Consider the following 24,785-nt stretch of genomic DNA (forward strand, 5'->3'; position numbering starts at 1 on the left):
TTGGGGGCGGGTTTGGGGGGGGGGGGCAGGCGGGGGTTGGGGGGCTCTTCCAAGTTTGTGCTTTCCTTGGGTCTCTGCTCCCTGGATAGACTAGGCTTGTATTCTTAGAGCAGGGGTTGGCAAATGTTTTCTGTGAAGAGCCGGAGAGCAAATATTTTGGCTGACTTACAGTTTCTGTCATAACTAGTAAACTCTGCTGCTGCAGAGCAAAAGGAGCCATAGTCAACAAATGGGCACAGCAGTGTTACAATCAAACTCTATTTACAAAAACAGGCAACCCAGTGGTGTACGTCAACATCTCAATAAAACTGGCATGGCAGGGGGAGGGGCAGTACAACAGCCAGATTTGGCCCACGGGCCACAGGTTGCTGATCCATGCTTTAGAGTTACCCTTACTCCCTAGTAGTTGATCCCCTTTTACCAATTTAATAATTCTCTATATTAATTTTCCATGTTCAATCAACTGATGTGTTTTCTGCCTCTGGACTGATACAGACAATGTTTACAGCTTCTTAAGTGCATTTAATGACACTTCTCACCATTTGACTGAACTTGGATTTCTTAAATGTTTAGTAAATGAAAACAACTAACATATTCATAAATCAGTTTTGCTATTTAGCATACCAAATAACGCTTTTGTTAATTAGATGAATTACTGTTTTCCCCTGAAGGTATCTTGGCAGTATTTTATGTAACATTGTAGGTATTAGGATTACCTTGCTTTAGTGGGCCACTGTTAACTTTTGAGGTGTTTTCACACAGATGATCACACTTAATCCGCTGTTCAATTAACCAGACAAGGAGGCCATCAGTCTGAGGTGGCAGTCTATGTAAGCAAACTGAAATGTAAGCCTGTAAATGCCTCAAGGTTAATGAATTCAAAACACTAAGGACAACCCAGCACAAACAGCCAACTAGGCTTCACGCTAGTGCCAATCAATTATTCCTTTCTTTGCTTCTGCACTTTTCTTTATGTAAATCTCTCCCCAGCTCCTATCATCAGAGTGTTCCCAACCACTGGGAAATGGGTGTTGCCCAATTTGAATCGATTTTTGCTCAAATAAACTCTTGAAATGTTTAATATGCCTCAGTTTATCTTTTAACGCCACTAAAAGGTAGGCATGGAAACATCACTCCATTTGACTGAGGCTGGAAACTGAGGATCACAAATTGAGCTGATTGCCTGAGCGTCCCAAGTAGCCAGCAGACGGGACTAGAACCCAGTCTTCTATCAGTCAGAAACCTTCCTTCTCCAGGCTGCCTTGTTAAGGGTCTGTGCTCACCAATGCTCAACCATGGCACGTCTGTGGAGAGTTTATAAGCCGGCGTTTCTGTTAAAGACTGATGATGCATGTTAACCAGGAAAGCCCATAGAAGAATGGCATAAGGGAAATCTCACGGAAGAATAAGAAATACAGGAAATCTCAGAGGAGAATAACATGTCTTCTCTGGTCTTCGGGACTCCAGGACTGGGAAGATCTGAAACTTGTGCAAACCCTTAAGTTGCTCAACGAAGTGACTCCTGGAGACCTGACTGGGCGGAGGTCTCTGGCAGCTGCAGGGAGCATGGTCTCCGACAGGACCGCTGACTCCAAGGAAAAGGGGCCAACGGAGAGCAACTCACCTGCTACCTAAGTTAAGAACAAGGCAAAAAGCTCTTGCTTCAAACACGAATAACTGGCACAATGTGGATTCTACATGTGGATTTTAGGAGGGAGAAAGAAAGAAACTATCCGAGGAGAAAGGCTGAGAAGGGAGACTGGTGAAGAAAGAAAAGAAAAGAGACAAGAAGGAGATGGGGGAGAGAAAGAGACAAAAGTGACCGACGCCTAGGCGTGGCAGAGGTAGAAGATGCAGGGATGGAGGAAACATACGGGCAAGATAAAGACAGATAAAGAAGACAGAAAGAAATGACAGAAGAGAGGGGCTTGGGAGGCTTGAGGCAGACCTATCTACCAAACTGTGGGTCAAGAGCACAATCGCCTGTTTTCCTCTCTTCTTTAAACTGATGATTCACTGGTTACAGCTGTTCAGTGTTCTTCAGCTCCACTAAGCTTTTCCAGCTGGTCCCATGTGTGGGGGGACAGCCCACTAGTGTAGGAAACTGGCCTGCAGCATCACTGCTAACAGGAATGTCCACTAACAGCAAAGTGAAATTAGGTTAATTATCAGACTGCCAGTCCCCTAGTCCTGGGTCAGAACAAAGAGGCTTTATTAGCACAGAGCTGGCACATGGCCTTGGCTTTAAAGCCATCTCAACACACCTAAGTTCAATGCTTCTCCTGGTGACATAACTCCAAGAGTGTTGGGCTGCACCCCAGAGTCCTGCAATCCTAGCAACTGCCCGGCCATGAGGCCAAAGGAAGAACATGGCGTCGGCGACACAGACATCAACGATTTACTGAACAGGGAATCTTACAAGCCAGAGGCCGAAGTCCCAGAGCAACACCTGACCATGTACAGCTCACGGCAGGCAGGACATGACAGCAATCTTCGCTACACAGAGGAGGAAGATGCTATCAGTTATGGGGGCAATGACATCAGAAGGCTCCTCGGTTGCCAGGGGGACTGCTGGAACACATCCCCCTGCAGCTCTTTGGGCTAGCAATCGTAGTGAGGGCCAAGGTTTCCTGTTGATGACCAAACATACTGGAGCTGGTCTAGTCCCAGGGCTAGAACAGTCACTCTCGGACCAATCACATAGGTAGTTACTGATTAAACCGTCAGCTTAGGAGAGGGAGGCAATCATGTGCACAAAGTAAGGGTGACGCAGGGCAGGGTCAGGCAGGGGATGTACAAGACAGCAAGAGAGCAGCCATCTTATGAGGCCTGATTATACAAAGAGCTACTTTTTTTTTTTTTTCTATCGAGATAATTTACATACAAGTTCTTGATTTTTTATCTTCAAACGAAAAAAAATCTGGGTCCAGAATTACCCAAACTGATGAATGGTCAATACTCCTAGAACTGCTCCTAGGCCATCAGAACTACCAGATTTCGGAACCCTGCACATTTACCAGTTTGAATTTTCAATATTTCAGGACACTGTGTCTCCCTAAGCATGATGGGGCTCGGCCAGCTCCCAAGTCTAGGACACTGAGAACATGTACAGTGCATGTACTGTGCATTTATAGTGTGTAAAAAATGTAACTCAATCTACACACGAGTCCTTCAGCTTTCTCCCCCATTTGGAGGTTAAAAGTCCTTATCTATGAACATTCAGTTCTCGGCTACTGTGAAGTCAGACAGGGTGAGAGGACTGTGGTACTTTCAGCCCACAACAGTCTACAACAGCGGTTCTCAAAGTGGGGGCCTGGGAACCGCACCTTCAGCATCACTTGGGAAGCTCACACAGATGTAAATTCTGAGGCCCCATCCCAAGCCTGAATCAGAAACTCCAGGAATGGTGACCATGCTTGAACAAGCTCTCCAAGGGATTCTGAAGAACCCCTGGTCTATCATGATGATCCAGGAACTGTGCTGGAATTTGTAAATTTAGGGATGAACAAGGAACAAGCCCAGTGTTGAGCTCCCTAACCTCCTTGGGGTTACAGACCCCTCTGAGACCATGGGCCCCCTCCCACCAGAAATTACTTTCTACATTTTATACCCAGTTTTGGGGGGAGGGTTGTCCTTCCCTGGAGAATAGCCATGAAACGAGTCGCAGAAACCCTGGACTAGTGGGACAAGCAGGCTCGTAAACACCTAATTCAGTATAGTGAGAGGTGCAGGCAGACGTTAATGCAGAGCTAGGGCGGGAGGTGGTGCCAATTACTGCCCACAGGCTGCAAAGTTTCCTCACTTCACCAAGGAAGTGCTGCTTCATGAGCGCTGAGGGAAGAATGAGAATTCTTCAGGCGGGCAAAGTTTTGAACTCCTTAACGTGATGGCGCAGCCCTCCTTGGGCAAGCAGGTGCACAGGTTCCAGTCACATCTCCAGCACCGTGCGCCCATGACACAAGCAATGTGGTTCACTGTCTCTGACAAGCCTGCTCCTGTCGTTCCCCACGCCTATACACCTGTCAGAGTCCTACAGCCCTCCAGGCAGAGGTCCAAAGATGTTTTATTTTAGCAGCAGAATCCTTCCTCTAAAAAATCAAATCTGACAGAGGCAGAGATGCCGAAAAAGTTAAAGCGTAGTTGCTCTAGCCCCAGGGCATGCAGCATGGCCATATAACTGGGGCACCACCTCAACCCATTAAAAGGCAGCCTGTCCCGTCTCTGACCACTGCATCTGGGTTAGTAGCAGTCCTAGGGTGCAGTTCCTTCCACCCTGCATTGAAGTGACCCATGGACAGCTCATCTCCTCCACTATTAGTGCCTTGGGACAGGGCCGGGCCTCCTTATCTCTGCTCCCGCAGCATCTAGCCCAGGATCCAGAGACACACTGACTGTCATTAAGACAGCTGAATGCCCCTCGCTTGCACAGACCCCTCTCCAGGCCCCATACACGTACGTCCCTGTTGAGTTCAATTGCTGCTTGGCATCCTGGTGTAGGAAGATTTACAGGAACATGGCCCACTATGTCGGTCCACCCAGTGTCACATAGGCAAATCGATATGAGGTGCAACACAGGGGCCATACTGCAATATAGGCACATCACAAGGTGCTTGGGCCAGAAATGCTAGGAGGTGCTTGAGATTAGTCATTGCGCAAACTGAGAATGCCCCCAAATCACACAGCTCCTGTACAGAAGAAACCTAACAGAGGTTTATCCAATCCTAAAAGCTTATGTGATGTTACCAAATGTTGCAGAGCTAGAAGAAACTTTTCCAAGCTATGATTAATAAAATACAAAGTTCGACTAACCTTGCTACAGGAAAGGTTGAACAACCTATTCTTGCCACACAGAATGATGATACAAAATCATGATCATGTGAGAGGTAACAGGAGGATGAAGCCAAAAAATGCCAGGAAGAAAGTTATTACTGAGGTGTGCCAAGAGACTCATTGATAAAAATGTGTTTTCCTGTATTTCCGATGTTGATAATTTGGCTTTTTAAATTTTGTAATTTGTTGTGACTTCTTTTCAAATTCTAAATTATTCTAAACTCAAATTCTAAAACATTCACTTCCGGGCCAAATTTTGTATTTATAAATTTTATATTTAAAACTTTTAATTATTTTTCTTAAAAGTCCCCAAAATTCTAAGCTTCATTGCTCAGAAAACCTGGATCTGCCCTGATAGGGCCATATATGCCACACAGATATTGATCGAGTTGAAGGCAGTCTACAGTACAGTGGTTAAGAAAGCTGAGCTGTGCAGTTACGTGAGGTTGTTATTGGGCCTCACTGAGTTAATGTTCGACACAGCCTGGCAAATAGTAGGCACATAATAAATAACCATTATTATTATTATTAAATATGTTGCTTGCATGACAGTAATCTTAGTTTTTTGTTTGTTTTTGAGTGGGTGCTACACATACATTCAATTTCACCAATCTGTTTACAAAAACTTTCCTCTATCCTCCAAGGAACATATTAAACAGACAACAGTGGCAGGGACTCTCACAAAAAAAGGAAAAACAAAAGGCTGAATGCAGAGGAAACTATTAATATATAATAATAAATAGAGGTGACAGTGGAATTCAGGGACTGAGCCCAAAGAAAACCCAAATAGACGCTTACGTTATAAACTGAATTGCGTATTGATGAGGTTTGTGTCAGGAAGGGCTGAGAACAGTTGGGGGTCGGGGTGTACACAGAAGCACTTTAGACCCACCCGCCACGAGGGCAGCTCCATGAGATCAGCAGAATCTAACACTGAGGAGGAGAGAAGGGGGCGGGTGGTAAATCCCAAGGGACGCTGCTCATCGAGGGTTGTGTGGCGCTTCCTCAGGGCAGAAGACGGAGCAGAGTCACCGGGGCACACACACGGTTTTCTACCAAAGAATCAAAGCCTTGGCTTCCTTGGAAGAGACTCACAGGAACAGCCTGAGGCCAGGGCCATGTGACCAGATGGTGGGGAGAAGCACCTCCACCTCAAGGGACATCATGGGCACAGGTGAGCCACTGACACCAAGGCCACCAGTCCCCATCTGCTGGTCAAAGCAGCAGGCAGCAGGCGAGCCTCCAGTGATCACGTGGCTCTCACGGGCGCCAAAGGGCATGATCCACGTGCCCTCCCGTCAATCTCCCTCTGAGCTTCTCTGAACTCAGCCCTTCCTACGGCATTTGCTGCTCTGCGTCTGGCCGCTCAGCAACCACGCAAATTGAAATTCCAGACCCACAGGCAATCAGAAGCCAGGGGATCTTCTGAGCGCCAAGAAAATGAGATTCCCCTGGAATCCAGCAGAACTGGAGAGCATCAACCCACAAATGAGTTCAGTGTTGGCCAAACATGTATGAAGCCTCAAAAACCATGGGAAGAGCTAAACAAAAAGGCTTTCTGATTCTACTGCTCTCCCCTCTGACAGGATAGCTCCCCATGAACTTTCTAGTCATTTCTCGCCTTTGTGCGCCTGGTAATTAAATGTTAACACGAGCTGAAACCCTGAGTGCCACTTCTTGAAATAGCAAACTAAGGAAATGGCAGCTCTTGGAGCACTCTATTTTAAGAAATGAGAAAGGCGTCGCTTCTGCTTATAAAGAATTTAGGACTTCCTTGATCTATCTGCAGAGCTATAAAAGCTCCTCGACCAGCTGAGATAAAAATCCCTCATGGAACTGAGTCCATTTTCAAAATGGTGCACTTCTCAACATTGCCAACAGGACTCCAGCACTGTCACCGGGGAGGGGGATGCCACGGCCTGCAGTAAAGAGGAGAGGGCTTCTGCAACCAGATGTTAATCAGTGTGGCCCCCGAGCCTTTCTGCACTACCGTCTTGCACACAACTCTCGCTCGCTCTATACTCGCACCGGGAACTTCCTGAAGTTGTCAGCTTTGAAGGAAAAGCCCTCAGCTGCCTATAATTAGGGTGGGTGCAGGAAATTAGCAGCTGCCCCCCTTCCTCATGTGCAAATGCTATTAGCAGTTATACGTTCCTTCTCTCCACAGATTTTCACTGAGCCTATCCATGCGCGTTGTGCCAGGCCTTTGGGACACTGAGATAAAAAGGACACAGCCCCCACCCAAGAAAGCTCACAATCCAGAGGGAAGGCAGATGTGTGAACAGTCCCGAGCAGAATGACAGCAGTGGGAACCCACAAGTGGCACCTGACCCACTAGAATGAACCTGACTCCCCTCCCCCTCCCACTCCAGTTAGATTACAAGCTCCATGAGGGCAAAGAGTTCTATTTTATTTACTGTGTCTATATTATTTCTGCTTTGTCCAGCCCCTGAACAGCACCTGGCATAGCACAGGCACTCAGTGTGCAAAGGGGCCCAACCATGCAGGTGCTTCCTAAAGGAGGCGGTTAGAGCTGAGTCTAAGAGCTGAACGAGTCAGCCAGGATTCAGGGTGGACTGGGGGCTCCTGGCAGAGAAAATGGAGAAGCCAGGGAGTGCGCTCGTGGATGGAACCAGATTTTGTGGGGCCTGAAATCTGTACAATCGAAGAGGGAAGGGGGTACAGAAAACACAAAGTCATGAATAGGAAGTTGCTGGAGTCTCTTCCAGGGCCTGGTCGATCCCCTCTGAGCAGGGTGAATTCAGGAAGCAGCAGGCAGTTCAGAATAGCTGGGCAGAGCTGCATGAAGGGAGCAGATGGCAGCTGGCCAAGGGCTTGGGGCACCAGTGTCTGCATCACTGGAAATCCAATGTGATGCAGAAAACTACATTTACGCGAAATCCTTTCTGAAAGGGTACTCGATGCGGCTGCAAAGAATACATGAACAAGCCGCCTGAAGTCAGCAGCGGAACTCCTGGAATGGATATGCTTAAGAAACGATGGAGAGTAACCCGCAGGGCCTTCCTTGGTTTCTCTGAATAGGTGGGAACACTGGAGTCAGAGACGAACAGCTCTGCACAAGGGGTCCCGTTTCACCTCTGCCCCAGCCAGCCCTCAGTCCCCCCTCTAAAATAAACAACTATCTAAATAGCCTGTCGTTTTGGGGTTTTTTTTAGTTAGTTGATTTGTTTATTTTTGGCTGCGTTGGGTCTTCATTGCTGAGCGCAGTCTTTCTCTAGTTACAGCGCGCGGGCTTCTCATTGTGGTGGCTTCTCTTGTTGCAGAGCACGGGCTCTAGGTGCGCAGGCTTCAGTAGTTGCGGCACGCAGTCTCAGCAATTGTGGCACGCGGGCTCAGTAATTGTGGCTCGTGGGCTCCAGAGCGCAGGCTCAGTAGTTGTGGTGCACAGACTTAGTTGCTCCGCGACATGTGGGATCTTCCTGGACCAGGGCTCGAACCCGCGTCCCCAGCATTGGCAGGCGGAGTCTCAACCACTGCACCACCAGGGAGTCCCATGAATAGCCTGTGTTTGAGGTCGTCCCAATGATTAGCTCACCTGGGGTACCCACATGTCTCAAAGCCACCCCTAGACTACAGCCTGTGGGGAAAGATGAGGCCACAGTGGCAGGGGGGGCGCGTGGGGTACCCACATGTCTCAAAGCCACCCCTAGACTACAGCCTGTGGGGAAAGATGAGGCCACAGTGGCAGGTGGGCCATGTCAAGAAGGGCCCTAAGGAAGCCAGCAAACCGGTGAAGATGAGAGACATAAAACTAGGTCCATACATCTTCCAGCCGTGGAAAATGCCTCCCATCTCCTTGTAATACACATGGTCTTCCCTTAACCCAGGACATTAGAACTTAGGAGACCACGGTAACCAACATATGACCACAGTCTCCTTCAGCAACACATGCTCTTCTCCAAACTGTGGAGAAGTGTGTGTAGGAACAGTGGTCTCAGCAGCTGTTCAGAATCGTGCATGTTTAAAATGAGCAGGAGGTTCAGTAATACTAGAACTACAATTGTGCAAACATCAGAACCTGAGATTATCTGCTCTAGCCCTCTCGTCTTACAGACAGAGACACCTGGGAGCCTGGATGGGAGTTAAGTGACTGTCCTAAGGTCCCGGAAAGAGTTGCCGGCAAAGCTGGGCCTGAACCCCAGGTCTCCTGACCCCCGGACCGTGCTCTTCCTTGGTCCCTGTTCTTCTTCTAAGCCTCTGCATTTTAAATTTTGCAGCTTCACTGATGCACAAGCACATGCTGTAGAAAACTGGAGGAAAAAGGGAGCCCTATCTAAGCTTGGACTGAGAAGAAAGCTCAAACCTGAGCATTAAACCATAACAGCTGATGAACCGGAGAGTGTCTAGAAGAACGCCAGACTTGTACACATCTAAATATATTTCTCATGCTGAGATGTGGTGTTACACTCAGAACAGACTAACACCAAGAATAACACACTTGTGAGTATAGTTTTTTATATTATAAACACTGATAAGATGCTGAATTCCCTTTTTACACAGTACTAAAAAGCGCACTCAAATGAGAAAACCTGTCACTGAGAGATTTTATTTAATCAGGCATGTCAGTATGAGCAATACTTGGACACTCAAAATCAATCAATTTAATGGAAGGATAAGTGCCTGGGTTTTGTATTTGTCATTTTTATAAATAACTGTGGTTTTCCAAAATTATTATCCTATTACTAAAATGAGCAGAATTAAAGACTCTATGAAAAACTGTCAAGTCAATAGCATCTAGAAAATGGAATGGGAATTGAGATAATAATGAAGGTAATAACACCAGTTAACAAAAACCTGCACAACTGCTTGTATTTAGTCAGCTGTGCTCAATGGGGGTGCCAGAGAGAACAAGGGATCTAGGGGCCTTCCTCTATGCCCTGTGCCTCTGGAGCACAAGGAGAGAACTGAGTGGAGGAGGGACCACCCTTGCAGACAGCACCTCAAGTGTCTTCTTTCTATCCTGACACAGGGCATGAGCCAAAGAGGGGTAAAGAAGGGTGTGAGGAGGAGAGAGAGAACAGGCGGAGAGCCTGAGGGACAGCTCTGCAAGCATCTCTCTCACACACACATCCATCCCAGCGACTAATTCTGGCTGCCAGTTTTTCACATGTGCAAAGTGATGATGAAAGCAAAAGAGAAAGAGATGCACCATGGTAGGTGCCTAAATAATTCTATCTTAAATCTATACTACAGACTCTGTTCCAACTAATAATTTCCCTCCCCTTTTTTTTAGCATTATGGCCTGAAATTTTTAATTCTTCCTATGTCGATAAAAGTTATTTTCGAAACTGAAATAAAGAGGTTAAGTAATTAGGCTGAAGGGCTCGAAAAGCCAGACTGAGTCAGATTTCCAAACAACCTACTTTAAGCTACTTATCTGAAAACATTGGTGGCAGGGGATGGAATTCATAACACATTTCTGGTTCACAGGAGCTTCTGAGCATGTCATCACCAGAAAGGCAGTTCAGAGACCACCAAGGGCAGGTGTGGGGAGTTAGGATTGAAGTCCTGGTCCCCAAAATATTTACTACTGTTGCAGGTGGCGACAGGGGGATGGGGATTCCTTATATCAGTCCAGTGTTTCTCAAAGCATGGTCCCAGACCAGCAGCATCAGCACCGCCTGGAACTTTTTAGAAATGCACATTCACCCCACACCCACTGAATCAGAAATTCTGGGGGTGGGTTCATGCAATCTGATTGTGATCTGTGTGTGATTGTGATGCCACCCAAGTTAGAGAACTACTCTACTAGTCTACCTACCTTTGTGTGTGTTTGAGAATTTCATATTAAAAAGTATTTTGGGCTTCCCTGGTGGCGCAGTGCTTGAGAGTCCGCCTGCCGATGCAGGAGACGCGGGTTCGTGCCCCGTTTCGGGAAGCTCCCACATGCCGCGGAGCGGCTGGGCCCGTGAGCCATGGCCACTGAGCCTGCGCGTCCGGAGCCTGTGCTCCGCAAATGGGAGAGGCCACAACAGTGAGAGGCCCGCATAACGCAAAGAAAAAAAAAAAAAAAGTATTTTTAAAAAATCCTAGCTCGAGGGACTTCCCTGGTGGCACAGTGGTTAAGAATCCGCCTGCCAATGCAGGCGACACGGGTTCAAGCCTTGGTCCGGGAAGATCCCACGTGGGAAGATCCCACGAGCAACTAAGCTCGTGTGCCACAACTACTGAGCCCACGGGCCCAGAGCCTGCAAGCCACAACTACTGAAGCCCATACGCCTAGAACCCATGCTCCGCAACAAGAGAAGCCACCGCAATGAAAGGATGCACACCGCAACGAGGAGTAGTCCCCGCTCACCGCAACTAGAGAAAGCCCGTGCACAGCAATGAAGACCCAATGCAGCCCAAAATACATACATACATACATACACACACACATACATAAGGGAGCGTTCTAAAAAAGAAAGAAAGAAGAAAAATAATCTTAGCTCGACTCCTTGTTTGCTATGTGGCCTTGAGACAAGTTACTAAATCTCCATATCCACATCTGAAAATGGGAAGAGTACCAATTTCTCTTATCTTTATCACAAGGTTATTGAAGGGTTTCAATATACAGTGCCTGGTACGGAGCAGTACCTCACCAAATGGTGGTCACGGGGATCATACATAGTTAAGTGTCATTCAGATACAGGAGAATTTTAGTCCCTACAACATAAACATGCCTTTGCTGGATCACACATATATCTTCTCTTTAAACCTCCCCAAATTTCTTATGGTTGTATCATCACCATTTCACAGATGCGGAAACTGAAGCTCAGAGGGGTTACATGAATTAACAAAGGTCTCACAGATGGTGACCCATGGGTCTCCTGGCCCCAAGCCCAGGACCTTTCCCATCACCTGCTAGCAAGACACGTGATGGAATTTCAGAGTTCCAGAACAGGAAGCGCTCCCCAATGCTTCCACTTCTCTTTGTACGAGAAATGCACAACACTGCTCTACACTGTGATGCTTCAGCCTGGCACACCTCCAGCAAGGACAGAAATCTGAGGCTTTCTGCCCTGCTCTGAGATCTGGGAACGTAAGCTACACTGAACTGCCCAGGCTCCATGATCTCACGGGGGAGAGAGAAAAGGCAGAGTCCTTTCGTGAAAGATTTTCATTTTCCATATAAAGTACATTACAAATCATACTCCAAAATATTAAATCTTCCTGAAGAATCAGGTTTGAATGCGAGGTTTTGATGCCATTAGGTAGAACCTCATTTACATTACCTCCAAATACTTCAAGGACATGATTTTCACAAGGAAAACCCAACCTTAAACTTAAATCATGCATTTCCTCCCCACCCCATCCAATGACTCACCCACCAAAATGACAACTTTCTGGTTTGAAGTGTTTCTGCTATGGAATATGTAAGGTTATAGACCTGCACCGTTCACTACAGTAGCTACTAGCCACATGTGACTATCCTGAATTCAGATGTGTTATAGGTGTAAAATAGACACCAAATTTCAAACACTTAGTATGAATAAAAGAATGTGTAATGCCTTGATATTTTATAAGGATTAAATGCTAAAATGATGATACTTTTGGAAATATTGGGTTAAAACTATATTACTAAAATCAATTACACCTATCAATTTTACTTTAATTTGGCTATAAGAAAATTTAAAATTACATATGTGGCTCATGCTATAGTTCTATTAGACAGCACTATCACAGACTGTATGAAACATATGTTTTTTTAACACACAGGTAATTTTTAATACTTCATGGCAAAACAAAGGACAGACCACTTCCTGAAATTTTCACTTGGGGACACAAGACAAATTTGGGAAAAACTACCCTATTAGAGACAAAACAGTCAGGTCGAGTCTTGGTCAAGTAAAGCAGGTGACCTACATTGTTCAGTGTTGCTAACAGGCCCCGCTTTCCTTTCTTTCCCCCCAGGAAGAGTGGTCTTCTTTGCCCTGCATCTTGTAGGTCTCCACTACCCTTTCCCCGTATAATCAGTTTACTGGGATTCTGGTAATAAGGTCGCACAATGATTTTTTCCAAATGTCCTACAACCATTAAAGGTGAAGCTACAGTTTCAGGTGTGGCTGATGAGAAGTCGTAGTACTCACACACAAAGGGTGCTGGTGGCTAAGAGGAAGAAACCGAAGAGCTTTGACCCTGGTCACCTAAGTGTGCACTTGTGTCCTCAAGTCACAAAGTGTTAGCTGACATTTTAATTTAGATCAAAAGTAACAGAAGCAAAGGAGAGTTTGCGGGCACAATACCCACATCACATTTAGTCAAGCAGGCTCCTCTAGGTGCATCCTTTTTTACTTTTTGGCATTTCAACGTACTTGAATATTAGTGGCGAGAGCGATGAAGGTGGAAGAGGGAAGAATGATCCTCAGATCCCGTCTCCCCCAGAGGCCCTTTCTGCAACCTGTTCTTCGCATCCTGCAAAAGTGATGCCGAGAAGAAAAGAAAAAAAAAGGTGGGGGGAGCTTTGACATTATGTCAGAGACAATACAAAGAAAACCATGGTTCCTGTGGGGCAGAAGTGAGGGAGACTAGAGTACAAGCCTGAGCTACAACACAGCAGAGATGCATAATAACCTAACACGCTAGGATAATGATGCCATGATGGGCCACGGAGAACAGCGTCTATGGGAAGATGTGGGGAGAGAGTTTTAAAAGCTTCTTGGAGGAGCTGGCATGTGACCGGGACTTGAAGGGTGAAGGAGAATGGTCGGGCAGTGAAGCCACGCCAGGCAAAAGCAGCACTGTGCCCGGGTGTGAAAGCACCCCCGGTTGAAGAGTACAGGGCCTGGGTCAGGACGCATTTTGTAAAGTGCAGTAGATGAGGGAGACCTGCAAGCAAGTCCAGGGCCAACTTCTGAGGGTCAAGTGGGCCGTGCTTTGCCTTCTCTGCAAAGGCAAGTCAGGGGAGGGGTTTAGGGAGGAAATTAATAATCGTATCTGCATTTTGGAAAGATTGGTCTGGTGGCACTTTGGAGCATGGCTCGAAGTAAGAAAAGACTGAATGCAGTAAGTTGACCAGGGCAGCCAGACAACCCTCGGAGATGAGGAGTCTGGAGGACAGACACCACGACTACCTCCATCTGACAGAAACGCAATCTCAGCTTAGAAATGTCGAATGTTTAGAAGACACAGGACCCAGGACTCCTGACCGTGAGCGCAGGGCCCTTGGCACCACTAACTTCTGGTTCTCCCTTAGTAGTGACAGCTCTCCACAAAGGAGATCCCAAAACAGAACTTCAGACTGGCTCTTCCCCAAGGACCCGGCAGAGCACCCAGAGACCCACTAGTAAGCGGCACGTACACTTGTTTGGAAAGCGAGCACTAAAAACTTCTTAAGCCTCAAAACGGTACTCTAAGAGCAACTTCGCAAGAGCTGTATGTATCACATTACAGGGATATTTCAAACTTCTGGAAAGTTGAGGATGAACTATAATTTCCAAGTCTTCTTGTTTCTAAAAATTATACTCAGTCGTGTCATCTGTAGGCTCAAGCCAGGTCTTCTTGCCTCTCTTGTACAGTAATCCCCGGTAACTGCAAATTTGCTACCACTTCTATTTATTCCCAGGTTTGCCAAACCACTGCACTCATCTTATTCATTACATTGGGTGGAAATCCAGTATCCCCTGTTTTATAGCTCCTACAACTCAAAACCCAAACGATTTTGGATAAACTAAGCTTAGAACCTGAAACTGAAACTCTAGGATCTGGATCTGACTCCATCACAGGTTATTATGGGACCAAAGCTAATGACCCTGAAATACAGAGCTTTAGCCCCAGAAGAGACCTTCGAGATTATTTACTACACACTTCTCAGACGAGATAAGTACTAAAGCCAGGGCCAGGCTTGCATGGAGTTGGGGAGGGAAGGGTGGTCATCCTCAGAGGTTGAAAGGCAGATTCCAGACCAAACCTGAGTCTGGTCTCCAAAGTGCTTTCTCTGAGACCACCCAACACCACCCACTGCCTGTGACATAGTTCTGCTATCTTGTATTTAGCCACTACCTGTCAAAGGGTAGAGCACACTGGGCAAATGGCAGCCTCCTCTAAACACTACGGGGACCACGGTGCCTATTCTACTGATTAGGGAATAAACATTTCAGGGTTATCCTGGATCGTGCTGTAAATCAGTTTTTATAAAAAGAAATCTAGGGAGGAAAATAAGATGTCTCCAGACTCTCAGATATTCCACCAATCTATGCTCCTGTATAACTTTCCGGGAAGATGATAAAACGGGACACTCAAAAGGAAAGTGACGTAACTCCCAACTCCATCTTGTTCATGTTTCCAACCTCTTCAGGCATGACCATCCTCCTCTTTATTTTTCCGTGCTATTCAACTGCTGTTGTTCTGTCACTTTGAAATTGGCCTTTCTCTAACAATTTAAAAATTTTTTAAGGACAGAGAATTTTGAACCCCTCTCTTCCATCTTTATAATCCCAATGTCAAGCATAAGGAATACACTCATTTTTGTTAATGAATCATACATATGTGTTCAGTTATGGGTTCTGGAAAACCTGACTGGCAGCTTAAAACCCAGGCTCTGTCACTTCCTAAATGTATGACTTTGTGCAGGTTACCTAACATCTCTGTGCTCAGTCTTCTCATCTGTAAAAAGACTAATAATAACAGTACCTGCCTCCTGGAATTGGGAGGACTAGCTGAAATAATGTTTAAACAGGTTTTTAAAACAGTGTCTGACACAAAACAAGGCACTATATAAACATTTTCTATTTTTATCCTTACAGCAGGAAAAAAAAAAAAAGAAAGAAAAAAAGCAATTGCCTTTACCTTGTTATAAAAAACAGTGACCAGCCACTCTGCCTCCACGATGATGACAGACATGAGAAAAGAAACTCACCAGGGCTGGGTGGATTTTTATGCTCTGTACGAGCAAGCCTCCCAGAAGACATGAGTGGCTCAGCGCTGTAATGAGGCAGTGGCACGAGCTGTGAACGCTCCTTCTCTGGGGTAAGAGAAGCATGCACTTCCCAAAGATTCCTTCCACCAACCGCTCCACAAAATACGGTGCAATAGCCGAGCCTCAATCACACAGACTATTCATGTGAACAGAGGTCCCTATGCCTTCAGTAAAGCAAGGGTAGGCCTGCTTTAGGTGCTAAAAAATAGAATGAGTCCTTGCTGGAGCTGATGATGATTTAAGTGTTTTCTGCCTAAGTGGAAAAAGGATGGGTGAGATTAACACTCACTGTGCCTAAAAACTACCACGTGAAAAGCATTTCTGAGGAAGGAAGCCCCTCATTCCCCAGACCTTGCTGCCTGGGGAGAGGGAGCATGTATCTCACTCACCCCTGTATCCCCAATGCACTACCCAGTATGTTTGGCAAACCTCAGTACTTATAAATGTGGCTGAATGAACAAACAAATAAACAAATGAAGGGGAAAACCAAAGAGCATAGTGAAGGCTTATGGCTCTGAATCAGTAAAATGTCCTGTTGTTTGTCACCTGGGAATATGTCATTACACAGAGCTTGCAGGAACTTCCTTCCTTTACCACTCAATATTAAAAAAAAAAAAAAAAAAAAAAAAAAAAGAAACTACATATTAAGTATCGTCAACATAATATAATTATTTCTAAAGACTTCTATAGAGATGCAGAAAAACTTTAGAAGAGCTTTATAAGTATAATTTAATTAACTCAATCACAGTCCTCTTAAGTCTTATAGGATATTGACAACAACATGATCATTACCCATAAGCTTATCCTTCAGGGTTTGTACCTTAATTTGTTTCTGCTATTTCTAGAGTAAATAGAACTTAAGGGAGAAAAGGTTTCTCCAGGTAATGCAGTGACTTATCCAACCAGCAGCCCAGTCTCCTACTCCTTTCTACACTGGTACACATGCTCCTTTCTCATGTGGTCATTTAGCTATTCATTTGTTCTTTAAAATGTTAAAATAAGAACTCAGATTCAGTGTTTAACACTTGAAGATTCCAGAAAATTATAAAAAATTGGGAATCCCCTGGCAGTCCAGTGGTTAGGACTCTGCACTTCCACCGCACGGGGGCAATGGTTCAATACCGGGCCACGTGGTGAGGCCAATAAATAAAGTTCTGACTGCGGGTTTTTTAAAAAAAGAAAAATATCAAAAATAGAAAAGGTGTTTCTGAAAAGATACTTCTTTAAAAATACCTAAGGAGTATACCTAACACGTGAAAACGCAGCTTTCTCCATCTTCACATCTTACAACCTTCAAAATTCGCAAAGTAAGACCTGTGCTGCAGTCCTCACCTGCCTCTTGAAAGCAACCCAATGCAAAGGCAACACACAGGACATATACCCCAGCCAGTTCTGACTCTCTGAGGCCACACCCTTTTCCTCTAAATTGTTGAGCTGTAACAATTAGAATAAATTATTTCCAGGAATTACGTTAGAGTTTGGGGGGCAAAAATAGGTATTCAAATTCAGTGGGGTAACTAACTTGTAGACATCAAGAATATCCTGATTGTTCCCCTGTTAGTCATTCACAGCCCACAAAGTCATTTTTCTAAAGGGTTGGCAGTGAGCCTGGAGAGGGATGGGGAAAATTCACCATGTACTTCCTCTTGTTTATTGTCACAGGGAAGGGACGTGACCTACCTGCATAGGTGCCTGTAAGTTGAACCTTGCAGCCTCTGAAAATCTGTAATGTCCAAACATATACTTCTCTTAGAAACACTGACTCTACCTAGCATGGAACAAGTAGCCACTGCTAAGGGAAACTTAACTGTTGCCCTGGCAGAGGGGAAAGAAACATTGACTTCTGATAGAAGTTTTACAGAAAAAGCACTTCTGTCCAGCATAAGTGCTTTCAGATACGTTTACTAGTACATTCACTGTGAGTCACTCACAGCCCACAAAGCCATTTCTCAATGACTATACACTGTACTAATGGCAAAGAATTGGAAACAAATGGAGTCAAATTACGGCACAGCCATTAAAAAGGACGGCATAAATCTATACGTGGTGACAAAGGAAGATGTTCTTGATGTGTTCTGGGAGAAAATTAATGCAGAAATTTATAGTACTATGTATTTTCCAAACACACACAATAAGTTATATTTGTATGTGCACAGGAGAAAGTCTGGAGAAAGTTATACACCAAATAATAAATGGCGGGCACTTCTGGAAATTAAAGGTAAGGGCACTTTACATTTCCCTATTTTACACTATTCATATTTCTAATTATATGCATTAATTACTTTTTTGCTTTTAAACTATGTAATATTTTCCCCAAGGAGTGACTGTGTACATAACTAAAACCAGCCAAAACTTGATTTCAAAGTGAGTTACCTACAATGTAAACATTACAGACTTGGGGATTCTCAACAGGCACACGGGCTACTAACATAATAGTAACAAACAGCACTACAACACACAGATCTCATGGCTGTGCTGGCATACTTTTAAAAAATCATCTTGGGGAAAAGCTGTATTCCGAGCAGTGTGCTGAATTCTCATTTGTTGTGAGCAGTGAGAATCACAGGTAAGGAGATCTGCCCTGGGCAGAGGCTCTGCTTAAATATCCTTGCTTCTCTTATCTGGTAGTAGCTCTTTTTATCTTGCTTAGTTACCCCAATGGAATAAGAGAAACACCATCAGATAAGAAAAAGCTTCTTGTTGTATCACTGTTGCCTTCCCCTCTCCCTCACACCTCTCTCTGCAGGTGCACGGGCCAGAGCTCTCCATGCTGCCAGAAGCTTCTGGGTTCCCACAAGCACTCCCACCAGGTGCAGCTGCAGCCAGCACAGCCTTATCCATTACAGTGGAAAACGTACTCCCCGTGAAACTGCCTGGAGTGAGATTTGACCTAAACAAATAACTGGGACATAAGCGGCTGATTTTTTGAGCACAAGAAAGAGAAGCAAGTTTTTTAAAAGTCACTTGGGTGATTAAAAAAAAAAAAAAAAAATCACAGAGCATCTTTCTACAGTGTATTTAATCCTCTGGACAAATATTTCTACACATCTGGAGAATCACTGACAAAAGATTTTTAAGAATATTCACAAGGGAACCCAAACCACACAACTTCCTCCAAGAAATCATAAGCGACATCAGCTGGGAGCTTTAACCGGTTAATTCTATTACTGCATGAAAGCTGCTCAAGCTTCTCAATGGATAAATGAACTATTGTGCTAGCAGAAAGGAATCCAAGATAACGAATAACATCTCTAAACAATGCTGGGAGCGGGGAGGGGGGCCTAACTCTCTCAGATGAAAACCTACAGTGAAAAAGCCCATCACACTTTACTGACTTTCTCAGTTCCTGGTTAGCAACATAATTTTGAAGGCAATACAATATAAGGCAGTCTCACAGGTCAAAGGCAATTTAATTCAAATCAAATCCATTACAGAGAAGTTCAAGTTCAGATTCTTAAAGACATTAACTGAAAATTAAGTTCATTAACTAAACACTTTATAACAGCAAATGAACCTCCGTTGTTAAAAAAAAAAATCACTATATAAAATCGCTAAGTACAAGTTTAACAATCCCTTTAACAGATCATTTGAAAGGCTCAATTGTCCCCACGACAGGGCATGTTGGTGGTTTTTTGCAGTTTGCTTAAAAAATTATGTGCCTTTATTGTACTAAAGAAATTCCGAGAGAGAAGCACAACCTACTCATTGATGATAACAAAACCATTGTCCACATTCCTCCCTTACAAAGTCTACCGAAGCACTTGAATTTATCCAAACTGCTCTGAGTTTAGCTAATGTTAAAAATAGAAACTTTTCTATTAACTGGTTCAAAGCTTAGGTTATTTCTTACTTTGCTCAATTCAAGGCAAACCTGTTAAAATGAGTGAGAATACATGTAACTTCAGCAGTTATGTTCCTTAACACTCCCCCCATGTCATCATCATAATTTTCACAGTCACATAAACACATAATGTAAATGTTTTAATTTTGCAAAAGACGTTTTTCAATCCTATAAAAGGCAATTACAATGTGCCTCTTGGGTTTACCAACAGTGCAGCCAGGTGAGACATGAACAATACATAGTTGTTCTATACAAAGAAGCCTCCTGGAAACCACATTCACCCGCGAAACGTCAACATATCTTTCCTCCCAAAGAAGAATCAAAGTGGAACTGAAGTCAATCTACAGGAGGAAACAGAGAAGAGAGTTCGCTAGAAACAGGCAAGGCAAGTTTAAAATCAAACCAGAGAGCCAGAAGGCACCGAGCATGCACACGCAATAAAAGCACTGCGTGGAGAAGACAGCAGAAGCCCCGTGGATGGGGCCCTCTTACCAGCACTGGCCCTGGGCTCTCTGCTTCCACTTCTCCCTGGGCTGCATCCTTGCACTGCAGGGGGGACTCGATCACCAGCTCCTTTTTGACATTTCTACTACTTGTCCTGAATTTATCAGCCTGCATCCTCGGCTGAAAACGCAAGTCAGAAAGTCTGGCAACTGGGACAGCTGCGAGTCCTTGGCCGTGCAAGGCACCAGCATGCCAGGGGCCTGAGGACGGAAAGGAAGCTGACTTCCCAGGCACAAGTGGTCAGCCCTGCCGGCTGGGTCTGCAGAGCCCGCTAGGGTGGGAGGGCCAGCCTCCAGGGGTGTTACTACTGCTCGGAAAATGGGAGGTTCCCACTCGTCGGCCAAAGGAAAACAAACCCCAAACTGTACAATGCACAGTGCACTGCCTCTTCAATAAAGACCGGCCTCATTGTGCCTGCTCCACGCGGCGTGGGCCACATCGACCCGAATCAAAATAGTGCTGTGTTGAAAAGAAAACCAGTCACAGTTAGACTCCTTCGTAATTACTTCAAATCTGGAGCTGAAGAGAAGCTAGGTCATCTGGCTGTCCTAGAATTCTGATAGCTTTCGGATGCTTTCCTTCGTGTTATGGCTAAACACCAAATGCTTGGCTGATGATCAAAGCAGGGAGGTGTAGCCGCCACCTCATGCGTGCAGATGTAAGTGAAGAGTTTCTCCCTGCACGACAGCCTGCGGCACGCAAACTCAATTTACCTACTATTTTATAGTAGATAAAAGATGAGGTCATCACACATTTTCATGAGATACCACATGTCACAGTAAATTAAACAAAATATTACTTTAAATCCATCAATATGTATGTGAGTACCAATAGGTTAATGAGTCTGGTACTAGGTACTGAGAGGATCACAGTAAAAATATAAGACAGTAAAAATATAAGGCAGAGTAGAGTGTCTCTCCCTTCCGGGAGTGTCAGAGCAAGTTGAGAAGGCAAGATTAATAGACATCATAAATAACAGATTCATACAATTAATAGAGATTTACACAAAAGCACAGGAAAGTAGATGGGCCACCATCCCATGGTTCAATGGTGATAGCACTTAAAATGTGTTTCCCCAAAAGCCTGCTATTTTAATCATTTCTTCAAAGTACTAGTGAAGTAACTTTTAAATCATCTCAGGAAAAACCAAAACAAAAGTGTTAAGGGGGCTTCCCTGGTGGCGCAGTGGTTGAGAGTCCACATGCCGATGCGGGGGACACGAGTTCGTGCCCCGATCCGAGAGGATCCCACACGCCGCAAAGCGGCTGGACCCGTGAGCCGTGCGCGTCTGGAGCCTGTGCTCCGTAACGGGAGAGGCCACAGCAGTGAGAGGCCGGCGTACCGCAAAACAAACAAACAAACAAAAGTTAAGGGATTTATTAATAAACTACATGGAAAATGCACATTAAGATGGGATTAAATATTAATCTGTACTTCCTGGGATGCTGCAGAGTTTCTCCCAATTAGTTATTCTGCTTGTTTCACTGAGACGGGAGAATTTAGCAAGAGTATTTAATAGAAGTAGAAGTAAACAATGGAACGAGGTATCACTTAACAATAGGTGCCACAAGGTATACAGGTGTATCTATCCAGGAAAACATAGAAACTATCACGTAAGGTACAGGTACAAGTCTCTTCCTCTCTCGGTCAAGTGACTGAGGCTGAGAGGGCTCCGAGGGGCACTGGGGGAGCCAAGATGGCGCCCTATGTCCACACGTTCTTCCCACCAGGGCCCGCCGAGGTCACCCCAGTCTCTGTCACTCAAACATCAGGAATCTTTCTGAGTGTGGATACTATTGGGTAATGAGTCACAAGGGTTCTATGAGTCTATTAAAAAAAATTAGTAGTTTCTATAATATTTTTTTTAACTACCCAATTTCTCAACCTTGGGTAATCTTTCAGGGTAATATAAACTCACCAAATCTGTGTTCCAAAATAATACAATCTACGGATTTCTAAAATCTATCTTTGGGGAGGGACTTCCCTGGCAGTCCCGTGATTCAGACTCCGTGCTTCCACTGCAGGGAGCACAGGTTCGATCCCTGGGCTGGGAACTAATATCCCACATGCAGCACAGTGCAGCCAAAACAACCAAACAAAAAAAACCCCACAACAACAAAATTAAAAAGAAAAAACAAAAGAATTGTTTTTAAATCTATCTTTCAAAAGTTACAAGAGGATAGAAAAAAAACCAAAGAGCCTGTAACATAAATATAGATTTGAAATAAGTTAAATCAAAACTTAGAAATGTTCTATAAATCAGAGGAGGCAAGCCATAAGCACTAAACAGACAAACTGAGCCCTAGTAAAGTACAACATAACCAACAGTTTGAAAACCTTTTTGAAATGGCTCGAGAAGTTCTAAAAAGCCCAATTCTTCCTCAAATCCCCATCATCATTAAGCCAACAGAAGTTACAGACTTTAAGGAGAGAACTGCTATCCTATTTATTGGGTCAAAATACTCTGACATTCTGTAAGTAATGTGAAGGAATTTATAAGGTTATTTATTTTATGAACACTGTAAGTGCTCACTGTGTCCCAAACCTTGCAGAGGTAATTTATTTAATCTTTATAACAACCCTATGAAGTAGGTAACATGATTATTCCTATTTCACAGATGAGGAAACTGATGGGCAGAGAGGTTACGTATGTGCAGAAGGTCACACACTGCATTGGCAGTATGGATGCAGTGTACACACTCTTCACCATGATGCTATGGTGAACCAGTTTTCTATTCCAACGATGCCAACAGCTAAAAAGCACAGATAGGTAAAGGCTACTGATCAACGATTAAAGATAAAGGCAGCATCTGGGTTTAATCCAATCAAGGTAATTTCAGTGAAGAGGTAAAACTGTAAAAATGGCATAGCACAGTGCCTAATACATATGCAGGTATCTATTTAATGGTAATTACTATTGTTGCTGTTGCTATTCCAATCTGAAGAAATTAACCTTAGTCTTAAATTCAGGACTTTGGCTGTGTGATCTAAAATGACAATTCCACCTACTGTGTTGCTACAACACATCACAAAGCGCTTAGGCAATTTAAAATCCACTGCTCTTCCCTCTTTGTGGCTTGATTGTGACAACAGCCTTCAAACAGTTGTCTTGATCCCCCTGTGTGCATGCCATGAGCATCTTCTTCTTTAAGTTTTTCTATACTTTTCAAAACTTTAGCCATGTATTTACATTTCTTTTGCAATCAAGGAAAAAACTCTGAATTGGCTCTGAGCTTCCAGGTAGCCAAGACAGAAAGGCAAACATAATCAGTTCCATAATTCACATCATCAAAACAAAAAAACATACCAAGCTGTAAGGCAAGTAAATTTTTTGAAGTTTCTCACACAGAGAGTTACATAAAAGGGAACTGATTAATGTCTAGACAAGGTTCTCAACATGTTTATAGGAAATGCAGCAGCAAAATTCACACAGCTTTCTCACCACCACCTCAGAGCATTATACCGAAATCCCAGATAAAGGAAAACAGTTGTGAGAGCAAGACATTGGTCTAGCCTGTCACCTTCGAGTGGGTCCACTTTTTATGAAAGAAGGAAATTCTCAGGACTTAGAGGAATGGAGATACTACTGTCACCAATCCTGCCACCTAACTTCTCAGGCAATGTAAGGGGCCCTTGTTCGATTCTGCTCATTGAAGACAAACCAACACTTTAGAAGTCTGCCTGTCAAGGGGAGTCACACAGTACAGAATTTAGCATCCAAACCTAAACCAACAAGTAGGATGTGGTTTCTCTAAGGGATTCATGAGATCGATGTCTGAGGACATGAGAACGACACCTGGTCACAGCAGCCACAAGAGGAAATGCCATCTTAGAAGGACAGGAAGTATGTGGTCAAGTTCTACTTTACAACATTTCAAAGAACAAGGCATAGGCTGGACCTCTGGATTCAAATCCACAAACATTCACCAAGCTCCTAACTCTAGCGACCTCAAGTTCTTTCACACACTAACCACTTTAACTCTTAAAATAACAAATATGTCTATCAACATGCATTAAGGGTATAGAGTTTTACTGTTAAAACAGAATGGAGTAAAAACCATGGGAAAGTAGGAACATTTCAGAGACAAGATGAAATGGATGTTTCTGTATATGGGTTTCAGCTCTCAGATTTTGACATACATACAAATTATTATACAGGTTGGGTACAAAAAAAACATGAAGACTTTACAGGAAATTTAAGGAATTTTCCAAGGGTAATTTTTTACTATAAGGAAGGCTAACTTTAGCCTCCAAAGCCCCCATCTTCCTCCTCCCACCGTAAGATGACGTTCCATCACATTCTGAAAAGCAAGAAGCTGAATAAAGGACCCTTTCGCCCAGAGGACATCTCAAGACCCTGTTTACATGTCACCTTCCCTCTAAAACTCCCTGGATCCTCCTGGCTAGACTGAATTAGCTCCTCTTCTGATGCCATCTGGGCATTAGTTTCATTTACCTCCAATCTTGGAGCTTTTCACAGTCTACCTTTTACTAAGTTTGTATGTGCCGCACTCTTCAGTGAGACTGTAAATTCATGGGGGCGGGGACTGTATCTTAACCACCTCTGAGTCCCTGGGTGTCTGAGGTACTGCAAGCATTCAAAACATACTGGCTGAATTGAATTCTTATGGCAGTTTTATGTCACCGTTATCTTTAGCCCTAAAGTGCAATTTGGTGGTTGTAAAGTTATGC

At 44.3% G+C, this 24,785-nt stretch overlaps 1 protein-coding gene across 1 annotated transcript in view; it reads right to left on the reverse strand.

Annotated features, from left to right (window-relative positions):
- DOCK9 (dedicator of cytokinesis 9) overlaps nucleotides 1-20,379 on the reverse strand; it is a 176,829-nt gene extending 156,450 nt beyond the window's left edge. Inside the window, exon 1 of the mRNA XM_007467228.1 lies at nucleotides 20,082-20,379. Within this exon, the coding sequence (XP_007467290.1) occupies nucleotides 20,082-20,207 (126 nt within the window). The 5' untranslated portion in view covers nucleotides 20,208-20,379. The remainder of the gene's footprint in view (nucleotides 1-20,081) is intronic.
- Between the last annotated feature and the right edge of the window lie 4,406 nt (nucleotides 20,380-24,785).

This window comes from Lipotes vexillifer, unplaced genomic scaffold (assembly GCF_000442215.2).
Source record: "Lipotes vexillifer unplaced genomic scaffold, Lipotes_vexillifer_v1.1 scaffold291, whole genome shotgun sequence".
NCBI classification, from domain to species: domain Eukaryota; kingdom Metazoa; phylum Chordata; class Mammalia; order Artiodactyla; family Lipotidae; genus Lipotes; species Lipotes vexillifer.